The sequence below is a fragment of the Pseudophryne corroboree genome, chromosome 8 (assembly GCF_028390025.1).
Source record: "Pseudophryne corroboree isolate aPseCor3 chromosome 8, aPseCor3.hap2, whole genome shotgun sequence".
Classification (NCBI taxonomy): domain Eukaryota; kingdom Metazoa; phylum Chordata; class Amphibia; order Anura; family Myobatrachidae; genus Pseudophryne; species Pseudophryne corroboree.
Window position 1 is genome coordinate 462,288,304 of NC_086451.1, and position 25,004 is coordinate 462,313,307.

The window sequence follows — 25,004 nt, forward strand, 5'->3', positions numbered from 1 at the left end:
CATTTATTTTGGACAGTAGTTGTGAATGCATTGGTTTAGTATGATTGGGTCCAGCACTCCGATATATCGGTGTGAAACATATATTCATGCTGTAGGATAGGGGAAGGAATGTAGTTGATCCCCGCTGTGCGTGTAAAATAATGTAAAGCTGCGGCCATAGGGCTGGATGCTCCACGCCTTCACCCTGTAATAGCAGTTTGGACGGTGGCATAATTGAACAGATTCTTATCTGTTATCAGGTTCAAGGTTTGCTGTGAATTTCTCAGACTGACTGTTCTATTTCCAGCTGTGACGTTGCGCCGAGACAGGGGAGACAAATACTGTACATGCAGCCCTTTATCTGCCATGTTCCTTTAACTAATAAACATAACAGAGTATTAACAGAGCCCCCAGTGTACATTATGCCACACAGTGCCCCCAGTTCACATTATGCCCACACAGTGCCCCCAGTGTACCTTATGCCCACACAGTGCCCCCAGTGTACCTTATGCCCGCACAGTGCACCTAGTCTACATTATGCCACACAGTGCCCCTCCAGTTCACATTATGCCACACAGTGCCCCAGTTCATATTATGCCACACAGTGCCCCTTCAGTTCACATTATGCCACACAGTGCCCCTCCAGTTCACATTAGGCCACACAGTGCCCCTCCAGTTCACATTATGCCACACAGTGCCCCTCCAGTTCACATTATGCCACACAGTTCCCTTAGTTCACATTATGCCACACAGTGCCCCCAGTTCACATTATGCCACACACTGCCCCCAGTTCACATTATGCCACACAGTGCCCCCAGTACACATTATGCCACACAGTTGAGCAGATGTATTAAGCCTGGAGAAGTGATAAAGTGGAAGGTGAAAACACAGCATCCAATAATCTCCTAACTGCCATGTTATAGGCTGGGTTTGAAAAAATGACAGGAGCTGATTGGCTGGTGCGTTATCACCTTCCACTTTATCGCTTTTCCAGGCTTAGTACATCTGCCATTGTGCCCCCAGTTCACGTTATGCCACACAGTTCCCCTAGTTTATATTATGCCACACAGTGCCCCTAGTTTATATTATGCCACACAGTGCTCCCAGTTCACATTATACCACACAGTGCCCCTAGTTTATATTATGCTACACATATCGCGTCAATAAGGAATCACATTTTTTGGAACAGTATATTATGCTAAAGTTGCTGGAATGTGGTCTCCAAGAAGATCCCATCCTGGAGATCAGTAAGACTCAAAGTGAACTGTGAAGGGATCACTTTGCTTCCAGGTTCTGATCTGGTTGCACAGCTCTGCATGTGTGCTACTGTGTCTGACTGCTCATGTGCAGTGCAATCAAGCCACAATGGATGGGCAATGGGTGCAGCTACAGCCCACCGGAGAGGGGTCGTAGGATACTTCTCCTGCTGGGATGCTCCAAGGAGGTAAGCGGATAACACCATCTTTAGATGGCATTACCTTACGCAGACAAGCTCTGAAAACTTTTTGCTTTTGCAGCATGTTATATTGAAGTACCGCAATGTACCCATTCATTTTATGGGGACTGCTGTATGGTGCAATTGTTTATTTTGGTCTAATGTGGGAGATACAGTATCTGCGATATCTCCTGATGTTGACAGTGTTACATTTAAACTTAAAAAATGTAGAAACTGACAATTCCAAATGATTTAAGGGCTGAAGGGCTTGAGAAATTGTCACTAAAGCCTTCTGCTAGCCTTGGCACTCCTTGTCCTCCTCCGTGTATAAATGGTTGTCTCGGGACTGTCACTTACATTATACCACTGATCATAGATACGCTTAATACACCTACTCTAGCCCCTTATTGACAGGCGATGCGTGCCAACGCTAGAATCCTGACAGCCGGCAATGCCACCAGCCGGAATCCTGCCGGTCCAGGGCTATTCCCACTCGTGTGTGTGGCTATTCCCACTCGTGTGTGTCCATGACATTCTTAGAGTGGGAATAGATTGTGGCATGCGCAGCGAAGGGCCATAAGGGGACGCTTAGCACTTGCCCAGCTGCCGGCATTCTGACGGCCGAGATGCCCCTGCCCGCCGGTAAAACATATTGAATCCATTGACAGGGCTACTCATTGAGCCTGATGTTGTTGCAGCCATGACACTGTACGAGTTAATTCTGAACCATAACGCAGCCGGGCGCAGCGAGGGATAATCGTGTAACTATTTTGAAGGATTGTGGTTGGAAAAGCGTTGAATAAACACACACTATATCATCCTCTATTTCATGGCGACACCACTTCCACCTTTATAACTCATTCATCTAGGTTAATTTAGCAGTATATGGGCTATTCTAAAATAAATTGCTTTTCTCAGTTGTTAAAGCTTGGCGTCTGCAAATGGATTATGCGTGTAGTGTGTGAGCTGAAGGTCCTTGGAACCCTAATAAATGGCTGTGAGAATTCAAAACACTTTACTCTTCCTTGGGGTTTGAAATGGTGATAAATGTGGGGAGACTTACTCATGTGAGATTCTAAACTAGCTGGCAATTTAGTCTCCCAGTTCTGTATTCCTCGTGTATATCACCGGGTGCTGTCCATGCTATGTTATGTGCTGACGCCTGTGCGCCTGGCAATTTAGTCTCCCGGTTCTGTATTCTTTGTGTATATCACCGGGTGCTTTCCGTGCTATATTATGTGCTGATGCCCCTGCACCTGGCAATTTAGTCTCCCGGTTCTGTATTCCTCGTATATATCACCAGGTGCTGTCCGTGCTATGTTATGTGCTGATGCCCCTGCACCTGGCAATTTAGTCTCCCAGTTCTGTATTCCTCGTGTATATCACCAGGAGCTGTCCGTGCTAAGTTATGTGCTGATACCCGTGCACCTGGCAATTTAGTCTCCCGGTTCTGTATTCCTCGTGTATATCACTGGGTGCTGTTCATGCTATGTTATGTGCTGATGCCCGTGCACCTGGCAATTTAGTCTCCCAGTTCTGTATTGCTTGTGTATATCACCGGGTGCTGTCCATGCTATGTTATGTGCTGATGCCCCTGCACCTGGCAATTTAGTCTCCCGGTTCTGTATTCCTCGTATATATCATCAGGCGCTGTCCGTGCTATGTTATGTGCTGATGCCCCTGCACCTGGCAATTTAGTCTCCCAGTTCTGTATTCCTCGTGTATATCACCGGGAGCTGTCCGTGCTAAGTTATGTGCTGATACCCGTGCACCTGGCAATTTAGTCTCCCGGTTCTGTATTCCTCGTGTATATCACTGGGTGCTGTTCATGCTATGTTATGTGCTGATGCCCGTGCACCTGCCAATTTAGTCTCCCAGTTCTGTATTGCTTGTGTATATCACCGGGTGCTGTCCGTGCTATGTTATGTGCTGATGCCTATGCACCTGGCAATTTAGTCTCCCAGTTCTGTATTCCTCGTGTATATCACCAGGAGCTGTCCTTGCTAAGTTATGTGCTGATACCCGTGCACCTGGCAATTTAGTCTCCCAGTTCTGTATTCCTCGTGTATATCAACGGGTGCTGTCCGTGCTATGTTATGTGCTGATGCCCATGCACCTGGCAATTTAGTCTCCCAGTTCTGCATTCCTCGTGTATATCCCCAAGCACTATCCGTGTTATGTTATATGCTGATGCTGGTGCACCTGGCAATTTAGTCTCCCAGTTCTGTATTCCTCGTGTATATCACTGGGTGCTGTCCGTGCTATGTTATATGCTGATGCCTGTGCACCTGGCAATTTAGTCTCCCAGTTCTGTATTGCTTGTGTATATCACCGGGTGCTGTCCGTGCTATGTTATGTGCTGATGCCCATGCACCTGGCAATTTAGTCTCCCAGTTCTGCATTCCTCGTGTATATCACCAGGCGCTGTTCGTGTAAGAGCAACTACTCTGCAATGAGATCACTGATGTTGATGGTTCAGGTGTCAATCGATGCGGCATGTGATGTAGATGCGCAATAAGGTTGCACAATTGTGATAAATTGTCAGGTTGTTGAGGAATAATGCTTTAGTCGTTATTTTTTCCCCACAGGAGAAGCATTAATTGAGGAGCACACTTTTTCCCGAAACCCCTGCCAATTTTTTTTATGCTGTAAATTCAGTTGCTATAATGAAATCTCTCTTACACTTTCAGTATACGGTAAACTGTCGGGATACAGTAAACTTGTAGAACATTCAATATAATTTTTTGAGCAACGCAGTTGACGAGTTATTCTTAGGACGTCGTTAAACACTGCGGAAATCCTAGAGTCAGAGCAGAGCTGATACACAGCTGAAAGGAACGTCTATTTGCGTATATTGTGTGAATTGGCACAGCGCATGCTCAGAAAGCAGATACAGTATGCTGCATTTTGCCTGCATCAGACTGAATAAATCAGAGTCGCAGGGCTGGCTCTACCATTAAGCATCTGCCTAGGGTCGCCAGGCACTGGGGGGCGCCACTGAGTCCACAGAAAAAAAGGCTATCTCTTTTAGTAATACATCCCAACATGACCTATTCCAGGAGGGATAAAATGCTCTGTTCCTACTCAACAGATCGGAGCCTATCCATTATCGTTCCTGCAGACAATGAAAACATGAAGCTCTCCTCTTCCATAGGGGGTGATGTATCAAACTACTAAACAGATACAGAAGTTGCTAGAATGTGATTTGTCGCTATGGGCAACTTCTCCACTTCTTCTCTTTGGAATGATGCACACATATCCCTAGGGTTACCGCCTCATCCCTTTAATTCTGGACACATATTAATTACACAGGTTCTGTGGCTGATTAAAACCAGGTGAAATGGAGTCTTGAAGTCAGCCAGCCACAGAACCTGTGTAATTAATGTGTCCAGAATTAAAGGGATGAGGTGGTAACCTACATATCCGCCTTAGTATTGTCTAAAGGCGAAGGTTCCTCTTTATATTGTCTGAAGGCGGAGCCCCCCGTTAATACACCTTTTGTATTATCATGTACATTTGCTGCCTAATAATTAAGTTCTAGTTATTAGTTACAAAAGGAAATATTTTATTTTCTTATTGCCTAAAATATTTGGTGTTTTTACTTCCGTTCATACAAAAACATACCAGTGAGTTCTACAATCATCCAGAGGCTAACGAGAAGTGGTACTGATGTTAAGAGTTACTTTGTTCTTCACGCGTTCTCTGTAACTTTCCATTACGCGTTTGGAGAGAACCACTGATAGACTATAGACCGGTTTTGAAAGCCAAACTACGGCCATTCGTCAAGATGTCCGAAGTAATCATAGTGGTTACAGAAATTGTGAAAAAAGACATATTTTCTGCTGTGTGCAATATATATAACCCAGCGCTAACAATGCCTCAGCACGGAACGTACAACATCACATCGCAACACTTAGACTTGCATTTACGGTACACCATAAAAGCCTGCCGTCCATTAATGCCATGTTATAGAGTTTCTCCTGTGCTCCTCATCCTACATTTGTCATAATTGATCCACGGTCAGAGAAACAAAAAACGTTGGTGAAGTGGTTTCCAATTTCATCTCATAAAAGGGGGGAAGGAATCCCGTATTTACAGCTAAGCCTCAGTGACATTTCTCCTTTCATTAACCTACAGTAATTCCCACTATCAAATTACTTGCCAGATTACTTGATGGCTTTATTTGATAATTACAGGTCTAAAGGAATTTTACTGTATTTGTTGGTTTCAACTGTTGACGGAAAGCTGCACGATAAAATAGAACAGGCGGGACGCTCAGTGTTGAGGATACCACTGACACATCTCTGGGTATACAAATACATTCCAGGGTTCTGTGATGACCCCTACTGGTTACTGGCTCTATATACCAAGCCTTGGAGAGAGATAAAGTGTATGGAGATAAAATGCCAGTCAATCAGCTCCTAACTGCCATGTTACAGGCTGTGTTTGAAAAATGACAGTTAGGAGCTGATTGGTTGGTACTTTATCTTTCTCTCCAAGGCTTAGTACATAGACCCCATAGAAAGGTGAATACAACCCGCAGAAATCTGACCTTAAGGGACTCACAAATAACAGTGTGTTGTCATAAATCTCTATTTGCGGTCAGGATTGTGTTTTATAATTTATAAATGCTCTTCAGCACTGGGGCCCTTCAACGAATAAGATTAATGTCCCTTTTATACTGTACTGTAGGTTGTCCACCATCATACAGTACAATATCACTTTATTATCTAGTACTGTACATGTCCTTCTGTGATGATTAGCTAAATACTTCTGCTTTATCTTTCCCTTTCACCAAGTTCTTTATATCATCCAGGCAGGTTTTTTTTTTTATTGTCTTTATTTTGTTCCCATTTTCTTTGGTCACGACACAAAACTGCTCTTTGGATGCTGCGTTGTATCCAGGGCCGGTTCTAGACCTTGTGTCACCCACCCCTGGCAGGCAACATAGGCTTAGTGCGCGCGCAGCAAAAAATAGGGGCATGGCTTCATAGGAAAGGGGCGTGGCCACAGAATATTATCAATTTACATTACAACGCACAGTTGTGTCCATCAGTCACTTTACACCACACTGTAGTGTCCGTCAGTCACATTACACCACACAGTAGTACCCCTTATACCATGTTAGAACCCCTTATACACATTACACCACAGTAGATCAGAGCGCCTTATACACATTGCTCCAGGTAGACCCTTATACACATTGCACCAGGTAGACCCTTATACACATTGCACCAGGTAGACCTTATACACATTGCACCAGGTAGCCCCTTATACACACTGTGACAGGTAGACCCTTATACACATTGCACCAGGTAGCCCCTTATACGCACTGTGACAGGTAGACCCTTATACACATTGCACCAGGTAGCCCCTTATACACACTGTGACAGGTAGACCCTTATACACAGTGCACTTATTAAGTGCCCCCCTATACTGTGCCCTCATTAGTAGTGCCCACAGTGTAGTGCATTAGTAGTGCATTAGTAGTAATGCCCCCAGTGGTAATGCTTCCATTTAGTATTGCCCCCCGTAGTTATGCCTCCATTTAGTATTGCCCCCTGTAGTTATGCCCCCTGTAGATATGCCCCCGTAGTTATGCTCTCAGTAGTTGTGCCCCGGGTAGATTTACCCCCTGTAGCACTGCTTACACACACTAAACCCCCCCCAAAAAACAACAACCACACAATACTCACCAGCCCCGCCCCTTCTTACCGACCGCTGCTGCTCTGTCTCTGGCTGCCGCTCCTCGGATCTATGAGAGGGACATCAGGACGTCTTTCCCATAGAGCCACACAGACACTAGAGGTCAATTAGGACCTCTAGAGTCTGATTGGTGCCGGCTGCAGCGGGCGCCCACGGCGCCTGCTGCAGCCGGGATGTGGGGTGCGTGTGGGCTGGGCACCTGCCCGGCTTGCCCGCTCTTAAAACGGCTCCTAGTTGTATCAAATGCACAGAGTATAGCTCATATACATCATATCCAAAAGTAGCAGAGACAAAACATCTCTGCCTGAATAATGTAAAGTGTAACAGTGATGGGAGCCAGACATACAGTATAAAGTGATACATGTAAGTAAGCATTGTGGGTAAGTTACAGTATATAATGAATAACATTGGTTACTGCAGTGAAAAGCTCCCGTGAATAGTGAGGTCTGTGCTGCCGATGATGGATTTATCCATCTCATGCCCCAAAGCCAAATCAGAGGTATATTGTTTAAATGCATGATGGATGTAGCAAAGGACTAATTAAGCAAACGACTAATTAAGCAAACCATTAATGTTCTTGTTTCTGTTTCTTTATGGTGGAAATAAAGTGCATAGTGTAATTTATTGTCAGCCATGGCCATACACACCCTTCCTACTACAGTGGAACCTGGCAGAGAACTAGTTTTTCATGTTTACATTGCTGAAAACATGTTTCAGCTGTTAGTACTGTAGGTGATACAGTAAATGCTGTTTTTCATCCATAAGGCTACTTCCACATTGGCATCAAATAATTTCTTGAAGCCTAGATAATAGGACTTTTTAGGAGAGTTTTGAGATGACTTCATTCATTTATAATACATCTAATAAATGCTTGGAGCATAGATAATTATTATTATATACTGTAAATAGTGCTCTGTCAGACACTCGTGGCATCGAGCACCAATGATTAAGTATGGCGATGCCAAAATTGCACAAATTAGGGCTCATCTATCAACAAGTGATAAAATTCACTGTGAATAATGCAACTCGCTGCGTATGATAAATGGTGCTTCAGCCAATCAGCTCCTAGCTGTCGTGTTTGAAAAATTACAGTTGGGAGCTTATTACGCAGCGAGTTTTATCACTCACAACGAGTTTTATCACTCATTAATAATTGGGCCCTGTTGAGCGCTTATGTGAAAGTACAGTATGGCATTACATTATGTTTTATAGCTGCGGCATTAGCGATTGCTGACGAGGCTTGTTTGGCACATGTCACATGGCTGTTGAACTGTAGTGATGAGTTATTATTACCCAGCATACAGAATTGTACTAGCGCAATATTTGCGAATTATTATCGTTACAGCAATATTATTTTCTTTTATCATTTAATGAACCTCTCATTTAACTCATTTCCCCAAATATTTTTGGCCAGGCTTACCTATCGTCTGCGCTACAGCGGTCCGTCACTCCCATCTTGACAGCTGCCATATTATTGGAATTGCCATCGGAGGTTATGAAACTATTTTTGTTGTTAGATACTTTGTTCAAAGCCGGGGGGGTTGTTTGATGGTTTGAGCCGACCTCCTGCCTGGTACCCAACATCTCAGGATATTAAATAGTGGCATCCAGCGCTCATACAGGAGCCTAATAGACATAAACCTCTCTGTATGATCATCTGAAGATTGATTTCATTAAATTAGGTCATCAAGCACTTGGTTGGGAGCAACTTGAAGGGAAGAGATGAGCGGCGTATTAGCTATGTGTATATGAAGGCCCAACGTGTCATTAATAATAAAAGAGACAAGGCCCTTACGTTGGAGAAACAGCGGGGCAAAAAGTGAATTTTGTTTAATGGAGTCTCATAAACAAAACTAGTGTGTGGTCCTCCCAGACTGACAGCATCTGTAATGTTTTAACTGATGTATGTTTTTAATTCAACCGTTTTATGAAAATGTGACTATTGATGTGCTCTCTTTTATTGTCCAAGTTTAATTGCACTGAGATTAATTTTGCATTGTCTTCCCCCGTTCACAGAGGGCGATGAGACAGGAGTAATGGATAGTCTGCTTGAAGCCTTACAGTCAGGCGCCGCATTTAGGGACCGCAGAAAACGAACTCCGAAAGCCAGCGGTAAGTGAGCTCTGTCTAACACTGTCTTGCATTGTGTAAGGAGGCTGCCTCCCCTCTTCCCTGCGAGGAAGCAGCAGGGTTCTCCGATGTGATCACAGGCATGTGCTTGTTGTCTGTGTCTGCGCTGTGAAATATTTAAAGGCTGCTCTGAAATATTTTCTATATAATGATGCATTTAAATGCAAAAGATAGGCTTCCAGTTGGCAGAGATTGTGGTTTTTTTTTGTGCTATGTTTAAAAGAATGAATGGTCTGGCGTGGGCCTTCTGCCTTCTGCGTGGGTAGTCAAGTGGTGGAGAGACCCCGTTACTTGATCTTATTACTTTATTGTACGCTATGGTCATTTAATTCTAAGCTTCTGCAGCTGTATCTATAATGCATCCATGACACCTACTTTGACTTTATCCTTTTGGTTCAACTGAGAAATATCTGCACATTATAAAAAACCACTGTAATACGACCTAGATGCATTTGATCGCACATCCGCCATGGATGGACAAATCGGCTGAACTACATTTCCCATGATGCTTAGCAACAGGTGATGCACATTGCCTATACACGTTGGAGGAAGCCAGTTATGTGTGTGGAGCATTCCTTAGAATCTGTGACATCACTGAGGTGTGAGGAGTGGTGACAGCGCTAGGAACCAATGACATCACTTGTGGCATGCGGCACACTGGAGGGGGGGGGGGGGGGGGCAGTATGTTTTGTTTACAATCGACATGTTGAAATTCGTTATGTAGACACAATAATGTTGACATGTACAACACGACAAAATATATAATGTCAAAATGTCCACAATATTGACAACCAAAGTATCGACTCGAACATAACAAAGTTTGAAGCTTACTCTTAACCCTAACGCAAATCTTAAAATTTAGATTGTTGACATTTTAACTGTGTCAACATGCTTAGTGTTGACATTTTAACTATGTAGACATTATGACATACGACCATTTGGTTGTCAACATTGTAATTGTTGACAACAGAACTTACATTCCCAGTGGGATATTAATTAAGTACAATGCAATACCTCAGTGTTACCATTAGCTTATCGTAAAGTTAAACGTGTCATTCTTCGTAATGTATTAGCCACAAAATGGCTGACCGTAGATTATTATTATCCTTTATTTATATGGCACCACAAAGGTTCCGCAGCGCCCAATTACAGAGTGTATAAACAAATAATCAAACAGGAAAACAGCAACTTACATTTGATGACAGTATAGGACAAGTACAGGGTAAATAAACATAGTTACATCAGCAGATGACACTGGAATAAGTATCAGGTGGCAGAAGACTGCTGGATGTGGTGCAGTTGAAGATTATTAAAGTACGACAAAGGATAAGCACATGAGGGAAGAGGGCCCTGCTCGTGAGAGCTTACAATCTAAAGGGGAGGGGTAGACAGACAGGGGTGACACAGATGGGGTACATAGCGAGCGTGGAACAGAGGGTTAGGATGAGATTTGGCTGGGTTTGGTGAAGAGGTGGGTCTTGAGAGCCCGTTTAAAGTTTTGTAGAGAGGTGGAGAGTCTGAGGGGGAGAGGTAGGGAGTTCCAGAGAAGTGGCGCAGCACGTGAAAAATCTTGGAGGTAGGAGTGGGACGAAGAAATCCGTTGGTAGGAGAGTCGGCGTGCATTAGCAGAGCGAAGAGGACGGGTGGGAGTGTAAAGGGAGATAAGGTCAGAGATGTAGATGGTAGAGGAGTGGGTGAGGGCTTTGTAAGTGAGTGTGAGAAGCTTGAAAGATGAGTTGATGAGTTGCAGAACAGTCCCATAAACGTTTACACAATTGGTAACAAATTTCTACTCATTTTGCTGGCAGAATATGTCCCAAAGTGTTCCCAGTCCTTCCCCCTACCAGCCCCACCCCAAAAATGAATTGTTGTTTCCCTAATTTTGGGAATGCACAGATACAAAATTCTAGAGGAGGTTGGAGCATGAGAAGAACTTGACGATTGTATCTCTACAACAATGGCCTGTTCTGTTCAGAAAATTTGATATTGCTGAAGTTTCGTCCGTCTCTAATTCCTGTGTTATTATTGATAAAGACCTGCAGTTGTTCTAGATTCCAATGTAAGCTCTATGCTCTAGAGCAGTGTTTCATAAACTCGGTCTTCATGGAACCCTAGCAGTGCATATTTTCATGATATCCTCAGTAAATACAAAGTACCACCTGTAGATCTATTGTGTTATCAAGTTAACACATTTGCTCTTCAGCTAGATGATCCAGAAAACATGCTTTGTTGGGGTTCCATGAAGTCCAGGTTCGAGAAACGCTCCTGTAGAGGTGAATATCATGATGCAAAGTACTAGAACGTAGGTAGATGGACACTTAAGACACGTGTTGTCAATGAGTAACTTTCTCTGGGTTTTGGTGTTTAAAGAGTTTATGGTGGAAATGTAGAACATTGATTCATGTGACAAGAAGTTCTGCTTTATCTGTATAAATCATTTCTGCAATGTTTGCCATATTGCGTTTCAGGTGCCGCTTCCCAGAAGAGATAGAGTAACACCTTATATGGTGCACTGTGAGGAATATCCAATCTAACTTGTTATATTTAATAGAAATCTGTTATTCATTATTCTTGCTACTTTATAAGCCAGGTGAATTGAATGCTTCAATACAATCTGCTCCATCAGTAGACTTATGAGACTCCCACAAAATGGGCCACAGTGGCAAACCCGGGCCTACGACCAAGAATTCAGCGGGGCGAGGAGTGAATTATGTTGATATTTCACTGAACATATTCTTAATGTGTTTGTAATTAATATAATGCTGCTATACTGTGCGATTAGCAGGGCCCTGCCATTAATCACTAGACTGCAATGTTTCCATAGTTTTGCTGCAGGATTTCTGCGCTGTGCGTCGTATGCGTTCATCATTGTTAAGCGCTGTCGGTCCGGCTAATGTAAAGTATTTCCTCGGTGTTGGTGCTGCGAGGTTGTATAATGAAAGTACAGTCCATCATCCCTTCTTACAGGTATTATAATGGTGTGTGTCTTATCGTCATGGAGATGACACGTTAGTATGAAACCAAAGCGCTAAAGAATTCATTACGGCTGTTTGGATGCAAAGGGGGAGATGTGTCAAATTTTCTAAAGTGATAAAGGGGAAGACGTTGCCTGTAGCAACCCATCATATTCCAGCAATCGGTTATCTAAAGTAGTGTTGCCTTTAAAATGACAGAAGCGGGCTGGTTTCTACTGGCAAATTCTAGTCTTTTGCTACATTTCCCCCATATAAAGGATACCCACAAATATTGCATTCATACTTAATAATTTCCAAGTGATTGATATATTTTCCACCGCTGTCTGGTGAATAAGTGCGTTTGCAGAATATGTCTGTACCTATGTACTTGTGAGCTGGAGATGTACTTGTGAGCTGGAGATGTCCCCAACGCGTTTCATGTGACTTTATAAAGAGAAAAGCCTGACCTCTCAGACCCGTCCCCAGTCACTGCGGCAGAATGTGACCACTCAGTGTTACTTCCTTTTACTTAGTTGCAGTTCCACGTTATTTTAAAGGGGCATTCATGGCTAAACCTTACCTTGCAAATGGTTGCCCCTTTAAGATAAGTCCCACTTCAGCCTAAACTCGGAATACATTATGTCCCGGTATTAGTCTTATTATTAATTGGTTGGTATAAATTAACGAAGGAATAGGGCAATATTGCATGGTATTCATAAAATAAGTGTTACTCCATCCCTTGTATTGTATATAGAATAAGATCTGTAGACTATATTGGGTATTTTACTTTTTATGGATAGAAAAGGACATTATGAAACAAATAAGTTACTACTGTCTGTGACCAGTGGTTGTACTTTGGAGGAAACTATATTTATTTCCACACCAGGACCGTATTATCCATAAGGCTGACTAGGCTGATGCTTAAGGCCATAGTTGCCTACCCTCCCGCATTCTGCAGGAGACTCCCTGAAATAGCAGCGATCTCCCTGAATAGTCCAGCAATCTCCCTGATTGCACCCTATCCACATTATGCAGCTGTTAAATATTTTTTGGGAAAAAAAAAGAAATATATACATTCAAACTGGATCGTCAGCGCCATTTACCTGCATTGGTCATAAGGCACAATGATCCCTATGGCTACATGCATTTTAAATAAGGTTTCTCGTGACATAAGGTTTCTCGTGGCCACTTACAGTATATGGAAGCTCTTGTAAAACACAATACACAAACGACGACAGCGTTCCAGTAGTGTACTAGCTCCATTTCAAAGGAGAAAAGAACAGTAAGAATGATTGCACTGTGAGCTCAGCAGACTTAATTTCATCTAGGTATCGGAGTCCGTGAGATTACTGAATGATGTCATAAACGCTGCTTCCCAAACGTCAGCTGTAGTGGGGTGGAAGTGTGAAGTGCCAAAATACCTGAAAGCCTGAGGGCCCGGCCATGCAGTGTAGAGCCACCTGGGCAGCTATGTACTCCCACCGGCAGCAGCAGCCCTCGTGTGACATCACGGGTTGGCGGTGGCACAGCATGAGTTGGGGGTGGCACAGGATGGGTTGGCGGTGACACAGCACATCTTTGAATTTTGCTCCACCGCTGATAAACCTCTTACCGCTGTTAATACCAAAGTCTCGTTTTGTCACTGTGTTTGTCCCAGCTGTAATGTGCTGCCTGTTATGCTGGCGCTGTATAAGTAAATGTTAACAAAATGAGTAATAAATACTGAAAACAATTACAGAGCACAGACCGTTGACTTTTACCATTATTTTGCCACCAGACTGGTGTTCCAGGTTCTGTGCAAACTAACATTTCATTGGGACTGCATATCTCCTGTCCATTGCAGTGAGCAAGAACCCTAAGGACAGTCTTAGGGGTCTATGTATTAAGCCTTGGATGGCGATAAACTGGATGAAGATAAAGTACCAGCTAATCAGCTCCCAACTGTCATTTTTCAAACACAGCCTATGACACGGCAGTTAGGAGGGGATCCGGTCTGAAGATCAACAGTGTTTAGGTTGACAATGTTTAGGTCGACCACTATAGGTCGACAGTCACTAGGTCGACATGGATGGAAGGTCGACAGGGTTTCTAGGTCGACATGTGCTAGGTCGACAGGTCTAAAGGTCGACATGAGTTTTTTACATTTTTTTTTTCTTTTTTTGAATTTTTTCATACTTAACAATCCACGTGGACTACGATTGGAACGGTAAAGTGTGCCGAGCGAAGCGAAGGCACCATGCCCGAAGCATGGCGAGCGAAGCGAGCCATGCGAGGGGACGCGGTGCACTAATTTGGGATCCCGGTCACTCTACGAAGAAAACGACACACACAAAAAAAAAAATCCTCATGTCGACCTTTAGACCTGTCGACCTAGCCCATGTCGACCTAGAAACCCTGTCGACCTTCCATCCATGTCGACCTAGTGACTGTCGACCTATAGTGGTCGACCTAAACATTGTCGACCTAGACACTGTCGATTTGATGAACCACACCCAGTTAGGAGCTGATTGACTGGTACTTTCTCTCGCCACTTTATCTCTCTCTCCAAGGCTTAATAAATAGACCTCTTAGTCTTGGTCTACTGTAGAGCCGGAAGTGTCAGGGTGGGCAGCAAGAAAGGGACTGACTGTCCCCCAGTAGCTGATGAGCCACAGGTAGTCTGGGCACGCCTCAGGGGCCCGGTGCAGACATTAATAAACATATTAAAGTGCGCCGTAATGCTGTAACTCACTGACGCACACAGGAAAACCACCTGAGAGCGTTGTTTGTGCCAGGAAACATCAGATCCCTTGTTCAGAAACCAATATTATAGCAGCTCGATTGTCAATGGAGAAAAATATTCAATTCAAGTCACAAAACATTCCTGTCCCTAGGACGCAGGGGATTGCTGGAGAACCCTAAGAGATTCCGGGGAGGGGTCCTACCTCTCTGTATCACGCCGATCCATTCCGCCTGATAAACTGTCATTTCCAGGAACGGGAAACCCGCATTTTATATATTCTTTATATTAATTTCACCGTGCGTCTGCAATACACTGTAATTACGCTGTCATGCACAGAAGCCAGTGGCGCCCCTATGCGCGGTGGAGATGAATAAATAGAGTAGGAGAGTGTCAACTTTTCTGGCAAATATTTTGAATATTATTTATTTACAAAGCTCCCGTCCTATATAGTGTACAGCTGACAATACAGAGCATGCGAGTGACGGCACACTAGTCATAGATAGAACACACGTGTTATCATGTAGCAGATCGCACCATCTTACACTGGTGGTGATCAGGCTGCTCAGAAAGGGTGGTACCGGGATCTGAACAACGTGTCATAGGACAGGTGGAGAGATGGAACCGGGAGAGATTTTAGGACTTTATAGAGGCGTGGCGGGACAAAATACCTGGGCTTGCCGGGGAGATGTAACCATATACCGCCAAGTTGATGAGTCCACGCCTCCTACAATCTATAATTCCTATCACATGGTCTTGCACGCATACATTTTAGGGTTAATTATATTAGTCAGAAGCCAATTATCAGTATGTTTTTAGATTGTGGAAGGAAACCGGGGGGAACTTATAGGAAACCTAATGTATGCATGGTGAGAACATGCAAACTCAATACAGATATGACCTTGGTGGGATCCAAACCTAAGACCTCAGTGCTGTGAGGCAGACAGCTAGTCATTACACCACTCATGCCTAACGTTACATCAAGAAGTAATAACAATAAAAGTATTCACCGGATTGTTTGCTGTACAGTAATTATTATAATCCTTCTCTCTTCTTTTTATCCAGTCGGACTCATTAATGCCATTTAAATTGAGACGAGAGATTTTATCAAATATTTGCAAATGCAGAACTAAGGGGTCTATTTACTAAGCCTTGGATGGAGATAAAGTACCAGCCAATCAGCTCCTAACTGCCATGACACAGGCTGGGTTTGAAAAATGACAGTTAGGAGCCGATTGGCTGGTACTTTACCTCCGTCCACTTTATCTCCATCCAAGGCTTAGTAAATAGAGCCCTTAGTTGCTAAAACTAAGTCCAGCAAACTGCGGCCTGTTTTAGAGATAGACGCAGTCCGCGCAGCTGCTACGTCTTCATACGCAGCCGCTGTGCTAAATCTGCAAAAGCCACAGGAGGCATCTTGAGTTAAAAGATTCCAACTGCCGCCTTCTGTGATCTGCTGATGGGTCCGGGGACCCAGCACTGGACCATATGCATAACTAGCGGACATTTGAATAACCCTCAGGTGACTCAGGATGTCCGGTTAAATCACCCAGCCCGGGTCAGTGAAGCTGCGACCAAAGAAGCAGCTTCACTGGCCTAGAAAACAGGGCAACAACCCCCCCCCCCCCTGTTTTCTTTCACGCTGCATGTCTCTGCCCAAAAATACCATCAGCATGTCTGCGCTTCTGCACATCTTCCAGATGTGCGTAAACATCAGATTTACTAACATCTCTGAATTAGGCCCTGTGTTGGGTGTGCTGCACTATTTGTGCGTTACGTTAAAAGTAAACAACATTATTACCTTCCTTCAGAGACTCAAATATACTAAATGTTTAGCAAAAATGAGGAGGTTCTATAGGAATGGCGAACGATGCGGCTGCACTGAAGCCGTTCTCCCACCCGCACTCATTACAGCCCAACACTTAAACTTGGCAATTTCACTTAAATTATACGCAGAGAAAAATGGCCACTTAAAAGTTTCATGAAGTGTTGAAGAAGCCGGTAACTCCATAACCACTTAGGACAGCAAAAAAAGGAAATGACTTTGCTTTTAAATTACTAGTTGAATAAAAGGAGCTCAAATTAATACATTTTTGATGACCTTTTCTTTTATAATATTTGGTTTTATTATATCTCATTGCCCAGCTTGGCAAATTATGACATAACTTTGTCGAGGGTGAAAAAAAAAAGCGAGGCTATTGTAGAGAATTCTTGCTCATTTTCCACTGCTCGGCGTCAGAACATTCCAAACAATTAAGACTTAAGCTTTTTTTTTTTATTAAAATGAATGAAAGTTTTTCCTCATTGATTTCCCCTGTTTCATAAACTGGAAATACTCAACGGGGGTGCAGAGTCAACTTAATTGCTTTGTGACCTAATTATGCCGGGCAATGTATGACATGTAACTGGCTAGAGAAACTCTAGGGTGTCTGGACAATTGGCGGAGCGTGTTACACGCTGAGAAGTCACGAAGAGGCAACCTTACGAGCTAGCTATCCATTTTCCTGACCTCATTTTCCATCGCCGCTTTGTCATCGCAATTAGCATTTATATAGCTGCAACAATCCAGCACAGTTTATTGCAACATGGGAGTCACAATATCACAAGTTCTGCCTGATAACATCTGCGATGCGTACATAATTAAATAGCATTCTACAGCAGCTTAAATGACAGAAACGTGCAGATGGGTTAATGGTGAACCAGCAGAGGAAACGCTATGTAGGTGTTATGCTGAGAGTGAAGTTTGTGATAAGTTAATGGAACAAAGTGTAAGTTTATGTGACACATCTATCATTTTTAAAGAAGACTCTGAAGCCAGAAACAGGTCATTGTTTGCCCGGAGGCAGAATTCCTGAATGTGGGAGATTTTTTCTTCACATAAAGCGGTTTTTCTTTTTTTTATTCATCTTCAAGGCCGTGGCTGAAGAAAGGACATTTGTAGTTGAAAAACTGTGTAAAGTGTTTGCTACCGAAATTATGCGCAAAGTTGGAATCTTTTAACTCAAGATGCCTCCTGTGGCTTTTGCATGAACGCTATGTTTTGAATGTTTTTGTTTTTAAACCTATTTACAGAATGCATGGATGAGATTTTTAAATTAATGTCGACAACATGATCTAGAGGTCTACTTATGTCACCACACGGTAACTACAAATCTGCATGGCCGGTTATCACACCAATATAGTTTTTTAGTAGTGCTGCAGTTTACCATGGTTTTGTTTACTTGATCAGCAACCAGTGTCAGACTGGGGCATGAAAGGCCAACAATGGAATGCAGTGATAGGGGCCCAAGCTTAAGGGATGTGGCCAGCCACCGGAGTGTGTGCAGCCATCCACTAGAAGGGAAATACAAAGAACAGGGCCCTTTCATAAAGGATGGAGCAGGTTGTGTCAGGACCACCCACTTTGATTGACAGGACGGCTAATCCTGGTGTACATTCCATGGTAATAAACCAAGCACCCATAAAAACAAACCAAGCACCCAAGATCCAGCTCAATCAAGTTAATGACCCATAGAGGAGCGTGTGGGGTCCTATGGGCCAGTCCAACCTTACCAGTAACCTAATGCTGCCGACAAAGCATTGCTGTAATATGTACTTTCGCTGCTGATTTACCCTGCTTGTTCAGTTAAACTGACACTGCAGTAGTGGCGACAATATTCTGCTCCATCATCAATGGTTTAAAGTCATCGGGAAGAAATTATCGATGGTGAGCCATGCAGGGTTTGTATTTTTCACATCTACAGTCTACACCCGTGCATGTGTGAAACGCATTGGTGTTTCACAGTCTGGCTCAGCCACTGATATCATACTATTGGTGCCTGGCCAACAATGGTGAAATCGCACTCCCCATCGGCCTCTGATCATCGATTGTTCTCATAGTGGGATATGGTCACGCCGCGGTACAATGGGAAATTAATGATTTGTCTGTGATGTCCCTGTTGCTAATAGGATGAAGCTGTGATGTCCCCTTGTATCTGACAATGCTTCATACTGTAGTAGGACCTGTTATGGGGACTAAAGATTACACATTGAAGTGTGGTCCATAACAAACAATCAACTACTAGCTATCATTTATCAAGTACATTCTATAAAATCATATCTAGAAGCTGATTGGTTACAATAGGCAACTTCTTCACTTTTGCCTCTTTCAAAGTTTTGAAACCTCTCCCCAGTTTCATTAATATTGGTCCAGTCCATGAATCAGGCAACTTCGCATCTCTTTTAACTTGGACAGACGACGGAAGGAGGTCGCAACATCTCAGGAGTGCGTGACTGGTGCCTCTGAGGAACTAAGCCGCCCCTTAGCCCCGACACCTCAAAACATCCATTCATTGATGCCCGCTGTACAGCTATGCTAATTTTTCAAACCTTGATCCAAGGTGCCCCATGGTTGGGGCAGTGGAACAGAGCTGTTCTGCCCATCAGGAGAGTTCGGAGTTAGTCTTGACGGGTGTAGTATGAGTGGCCGGCGGCCGGATCCCGAGGGCCAGCATACCGGAGCCGGGATCCCTACCGCCGGCATGCCAACAGCTGGGCGAGCGCTAATGAGCCCCTTTCGGGCTCGCTGCGCTCGCCATGCTGCGGGCACGGTAGCGCACCACGCTATTTATTCTCCCTCCAGGGGGGTCCCCCAAGAGGGAGAATGTGTCGGCATGCCGGCGGTCGGGATCCCGGCCGGTGGCATACTGAAGACCTCCCTTCTTGACATATGGCTGCCTATGTGGGTGATGAAGGTCAATAAAAGGTGTGACCCATATAGGTAGTTGTGGCCGGGGAGGTTAGTTGGGGTATGGGACTCGGGATCGACACCAATTAGGTCGACACCCATTACTCGACAGTGGCAAGGTCGACACTAGAAATAGGTCGACACAGCCATTTGGTCGACATGAACAAGGTTGTCATGAAAAAAGGTCGACATGAGCTTTTTTTGGTGTCGTTTTCTCCGTCAAGTGACCGGGAACCCCAATTAGTGCACTGCGTCCCCTTGCATGGCTCAGTTCGCTCGCCATGCTGCGGGCTACACAGGTTACCGTTTCCAATCGTAGTCCACGTGGATCGTAAAGTGTGAAAAACTCATGTCGACCTAATGGCCGCGTCAACCTATTTCTAGTGTCGACCTAGCTACTGTCGACCAACGGGTGTCGACCCAGAGTCCGGATACCGGTTAGTTGTCATGTGCTAAAGTTTTTGTGAATTTTGGGCCAATGTCATGAAAACATATTTGTGATTAAAACCTGCTGGAAATCTCGTTAAGGACGCTGTGATGATAATCAGAGATAGGATACAATGTATTTATCCTACAGGAAAAGAAACCGTTTTCAGACGCTATCTCCCAGCTCATCGCCTGTGACCAAGAAGCCAAATCTATTTAGATGAATAAAACATTAACCAAGAAGTAACTAAGTAATATTTCATTTTCAGTAACTCTAATTGTTTTCCTCTTTCGCCCGTCTGTAAAAATCTGTTGTATTAAACACTCTCCTCATCAGAGCGCAGAAAATCCATCACATTACCCAGCCGCTGATACGCCGGTTTTCACTTTTATTTTCCGAGAATGACACCTTCTTGGACGGCGTCCTCTGTAATAGCGCCGCTGCAATATACATCAATTACGAGTAACAAGGTTCTGCCAACATATTTTACACCTTTAAAAAGATTACTCTCTCTCACCCCGTTTTATATAAATTGGCGGAAATAACTGAGCACAGAAAATAAGCAATTAGGCCGCTGGCTTTTATTTTATTTATGTTTTAAATCGGAGTATCTCTCTTTGTGTTCTTTTACATCTGTGCTGTATAGTGACCTCGCCGAATCGCAAAGGTCAGCGGTTAAGTGGCATTCATCAATAGGTAGATGTTTTAGACTGGATGCCCAGTGCCTGTAAAGCGCTAATTAGGGGCGACCTTTAGTTCTAGCCTCAGGATGTAATAAAGTAAAGACGACTGCTTCTTCTAAAATACAGCCTCCCTCCCCTTAATGTTAGTTTAAGCAAATTTCTTTTTTCTTTCAAGGGCTTTGCTTCTCCCTTCCATTAAGCGGAATCTGCTAAATCTTGTGCGGTGGAATTAAACGTAATATATCCAGAAGCCGTAATAGCCGGTGCCCTTTGTGAAGTGTCCTACATCAGAAATATATCTCCTGCATTCCGCCTGCTCCCTAATGACTGCAGCGGAGCTGGGACCGTTGCAGGATTGTGTTGTGTGTTATTGTGTTACTCTGTGCATAGATCTCAGTTATAATGCAGGATGTCACATCTGCTGCTTGCTTATGGCACAATTGTATCCCCCCCCCACCCCAATCTATCATGTTGCAATTTAATTAGAGATGAGCGGGTTCGGTTTCTCTGAATCCGAACCCGCCAGAACTTCATGTTTTTTTTCACGGGTCCGAGCGACTCGGATCTTCCCGCCTTGCTCGGTTAACCCGAGCGCGCCCGAACGTCATCATGACGCTGTCGGATTCTCGCGAGGCTCGGATTCTATCGCGAGACTCGGATTCTATATAAGGAGCCGCGCGTCGCCGCCATTTTCACACGTGCATTGAGATTGATAGGGAGAGGACGTGGCTGGCGTCCTCTCCGTTTAGAATAGATTAGAGAGACACTTGATTTACTAATTTTGGGGAGCATTAGGAGTACTCAGTACAGTGCAGAGTTTTGCTGATAGTGACCACCAGTTTTATTTATAATCCGTTCTCTGCCTGAAAAAAGCGATACACAGCACACAGTGACTCAGTCACATACCATATCTGTGTGCACTGCTCAGGCTCAGGCCAGTGTGCTGCATCATCTATTATCTATATATAATATTATATATATCTGTCTGACTGCTCAGCTCACACAGCTTATAATTGTGGGGGAGACTGGGGAGCACTACTGCAGTGCCAGTTATAGGTTATAGCAGGAGCCAGGAGTACATAATATATTATATAGTGAGTGACCACCAGACACACAGTGCAGTTTATTTAATATATCCGTTCTCTGCCTGAAAAAAGCGATACACACAGTGACTCAGTCAGTCACATACCATATCTGTGTGCACTGCTCAGGCTCAGGCCAGTGTGCTGCATCATCTATATATATTATATATCTGTCTGACTGCTCAGCTCACACAGCTTATAATTGTGGGGGAGACTGGGGAGCACTACTGCAGTGCCAGTTATAGGTTATAGCAGGAGCCAGGAGTACATAATATTATATTAAAACAGTGCACACTTTTGCTGCAGGAGTGCCACTGCCAGTGTGACTAGTGACCAGTGACCTGACCACCAGTATATATAATATTAGTAGTATACTATCTCTTTATCAACCAGTCTATATTAGCAGCAGACACAGTACAGTGCGGTAGTTCACGGCTGTGGCTACCTCTGTGTCGGCACTCGGCAGCCCGTCCATAATTGTATATACCACCTAACCGTGGTTTTTTTTTCTTTCTTTATACATACATACTAGTTACGAGTATACTATCTCTTTATCAACCAGTCTATATTAGCAGCAGACACAGTACAGTGCGGTAGTTCACGGCTGTGGCTACCTCTGTGTCGGCACTCGGCAGCCCGTCCATAATTGTATATACCACCTAACCGTGGTTTTTTTTTCTTTCTTTATACATACATACTAGTTACGAGTATACTATCTCTTTATCAACCAGTCTATATATTAGCAGCAGACACAGTACAGTGCGGTAGTTCACGGCTGTGGCTACCTCTGTGTCGGCACTCGGCAGCCCGTCCATAATTGTATATACCACCTAACCGTGGTTTTTTTTTCTTTCTTTATACATACATACTAGTTACGAGTATACTATCTCTTTATCAACCAGTCTATATATTAGCAGCAGACACAGTACAGTGCGGTAGTTCACGGCTGTGGCTACCTCTGTGTCGGCACTCGGCAGCCCGTCCATAATTGTATATACCACCTAACCGTGGTTTTTTTTTCTTTCTTTATACATACATACTAGTTACGAGTATACTATCTCTTTATCAACCAGTCTATATATTAGCAGCAGACACAGTACAGTGCGGTAGTTCACGGCTGTGGCTACCTCTGTGTCGGCACTCGGCAGCCCGTCCATAATTGTATATACCACCTAACCGTGGTTTTTTTTTCTTTCTTTATACATACATACTAGTTACGAGTATACTATCTCTTTATCAACCAGTCTATATATTAGCAGCAGACACAGTACAGTGCGGTAGTTCACGGCTGTGGCTACCTCTGTGTCGGCACTCGGCAGCCCGTCCATAATTGTATATACCACCTAACCGTGGTTTTTTTTTCTTTCTTTATACATACATACTAGTTACGAGTATACTATCTCTTTATCAACCAGTCTATATATTAGCAGCAGACACAGTACAGTGCGGTAGTTCACGGCTGTGGCTACCTCTGTGTCGGCACTCGGCAGCCCGTCCATAATTGTATATACCACCTAACCGTGGTTTTTTTTTCTTTCTTTATACATACATACTAGTTACGAGTATACTATCTCTTTATCAACCAGTCTATATATTAGCAGCAGACACAGTACAGTGCGGTAGTTCACGGCTGTGGCTACCTCTGTGTCGGCACTCGGCAGCCCGTCCATAATTGTATATACCACCTAACCGTGGTTTTTTTTTCTTTCTTTATACATACATACTAGTTACGAGTATACTATCTCTTTATCAACCAGTCTATATATTAGCAGCAGACACAGTACAGTGCGGTAGTTCACGGCTGTGGCTACCTCTGTGTCGGCACTCAGCAGCCCGTCCATAATTGTATATACCACCTAACCGTGGTTTTTTTTTCTTTCTTTATACATACATACTAGTTACGAGTATACTATCTCTTTATCAACCAGTCTATATATTAGCAGCAGACACAGTACAGTGCGGTAGTTCACGGCTGTGGCTACCTCTGTGTCGGCACTCGGCAGCCCATCCATAATTGTATATACCACCTAACCGTGGGTTTTTTTTTCTTTCTTTATACATACATACTAGTTACGAGTATACTATCTCTTTATCAACCAGTCTATATATTAGCAGCAGACACAGTACAGTGCGGTAGTTCACGGCTGTGGCTACCTCTGTGTCGGCACTCGGCAGCCCGTCCATAATTGTATATACCACCTAACCGTGGTTTTTTTTTCTTTCTTTATACATACATACTAGTTACGAGTATACTATCTCTTTATCAACCAGTCTATATATTAGCAGCAGACACAGTACAGTGCGGTAGTTCACGGCTGTGGCTACCTCTGTGTCGGCACTCGGCAGCCCGTCCATAATTGTATACTAGTATCCAATCCATCCATCTCCATTGTTTACCTGAGGTGCCTTTTAGTTGTGCCTATTAAAATATGGAGAACAAAAATGTTGAGGTTCCAAAATTAGGGAAAGATCAAGATCCACTTCCACCTCGTGCTGAAGCTGCTGCCACTAGTCATGGCCGAGACGATGAAATGCCAGCAACGTCGTCTGCCAAGGCCGATGCCCAATGGCATAGTACAGAGCATGTCAAAACCAAAACACCAAATATCAGTAAAAAAAGGACTCCAAAACCTAAAATAAAATTGTCGGAGGAGAAGCGTAAACTTGCCAATATGCCATTTACCACACGGAGTGGCAAGGAACGGCTGAGGCCCTGGCCTATGTTCATGGCTAGTGGTTCAGCTTCACATGAGGATGGAAGCACTCAGCCTCTCGCTAGAAAACTGAAAAGACTCAAGCTGGCAAAAGCACCGCAAAGAACTGTGCGTTCTTTGAAATCCCAAATCCACAAGGAGAGTCCAATTGTGTCGGTTGCGATGCCTGACCTTCCCAACACTGGACGTGAAGAGCATGCGCCTTCCACCATTTGCACGCCCCCTGCAAGTGCTGGAAGGAGCACCCGCAGTCCAGTTCCTGATAGTCAGATTGAAGATGTCAGTGTTGAAGTACACCAGGATGAGGAGGATATGGGTGTTGCTGGCGCTGGGGAGGAAATTGACCAGGAGGATTCTGATGGTGAGGTGGTTTGTTTAAGTCAGGCACCCGGGGAGACACCTGTTGTCCGTGGGAGGAATATGGCCGTTGACATGCCAGGTGAAAATAC

General features: G+C 44.0%; 1 protein-coding gene across 8 annotated transcripts in view; it reads left to right on the forward strand.

The window, feature by feature from the left end:
• The window catches only part of DIAPH2 (diaphanous related formin 2), a 1,435,719-nt gene that overhangs the window by 1,238,822 nt on the left and 171,893 nt on the right, over positions 1–25,004 (forward strand). For 7 of the 8 annotated variants that reach the window (XM_063938356.1, XM_063938358.1, XM_063938359.1 and 4 more), the window contains one exon: positions 9,137–9,232. In XM_063938356.1, the coding sequence (XP_063794426.1) occupies positions 9,137–9,232 (96 nt within the window). Of the gene's footprint in view, positions 1–9,136; positions 9,233–11,718; positions 13,887–25,004 lie in introns of those variants that run through there. The other variant, XM_063938363.1, reaches the window with a different exon arrangement.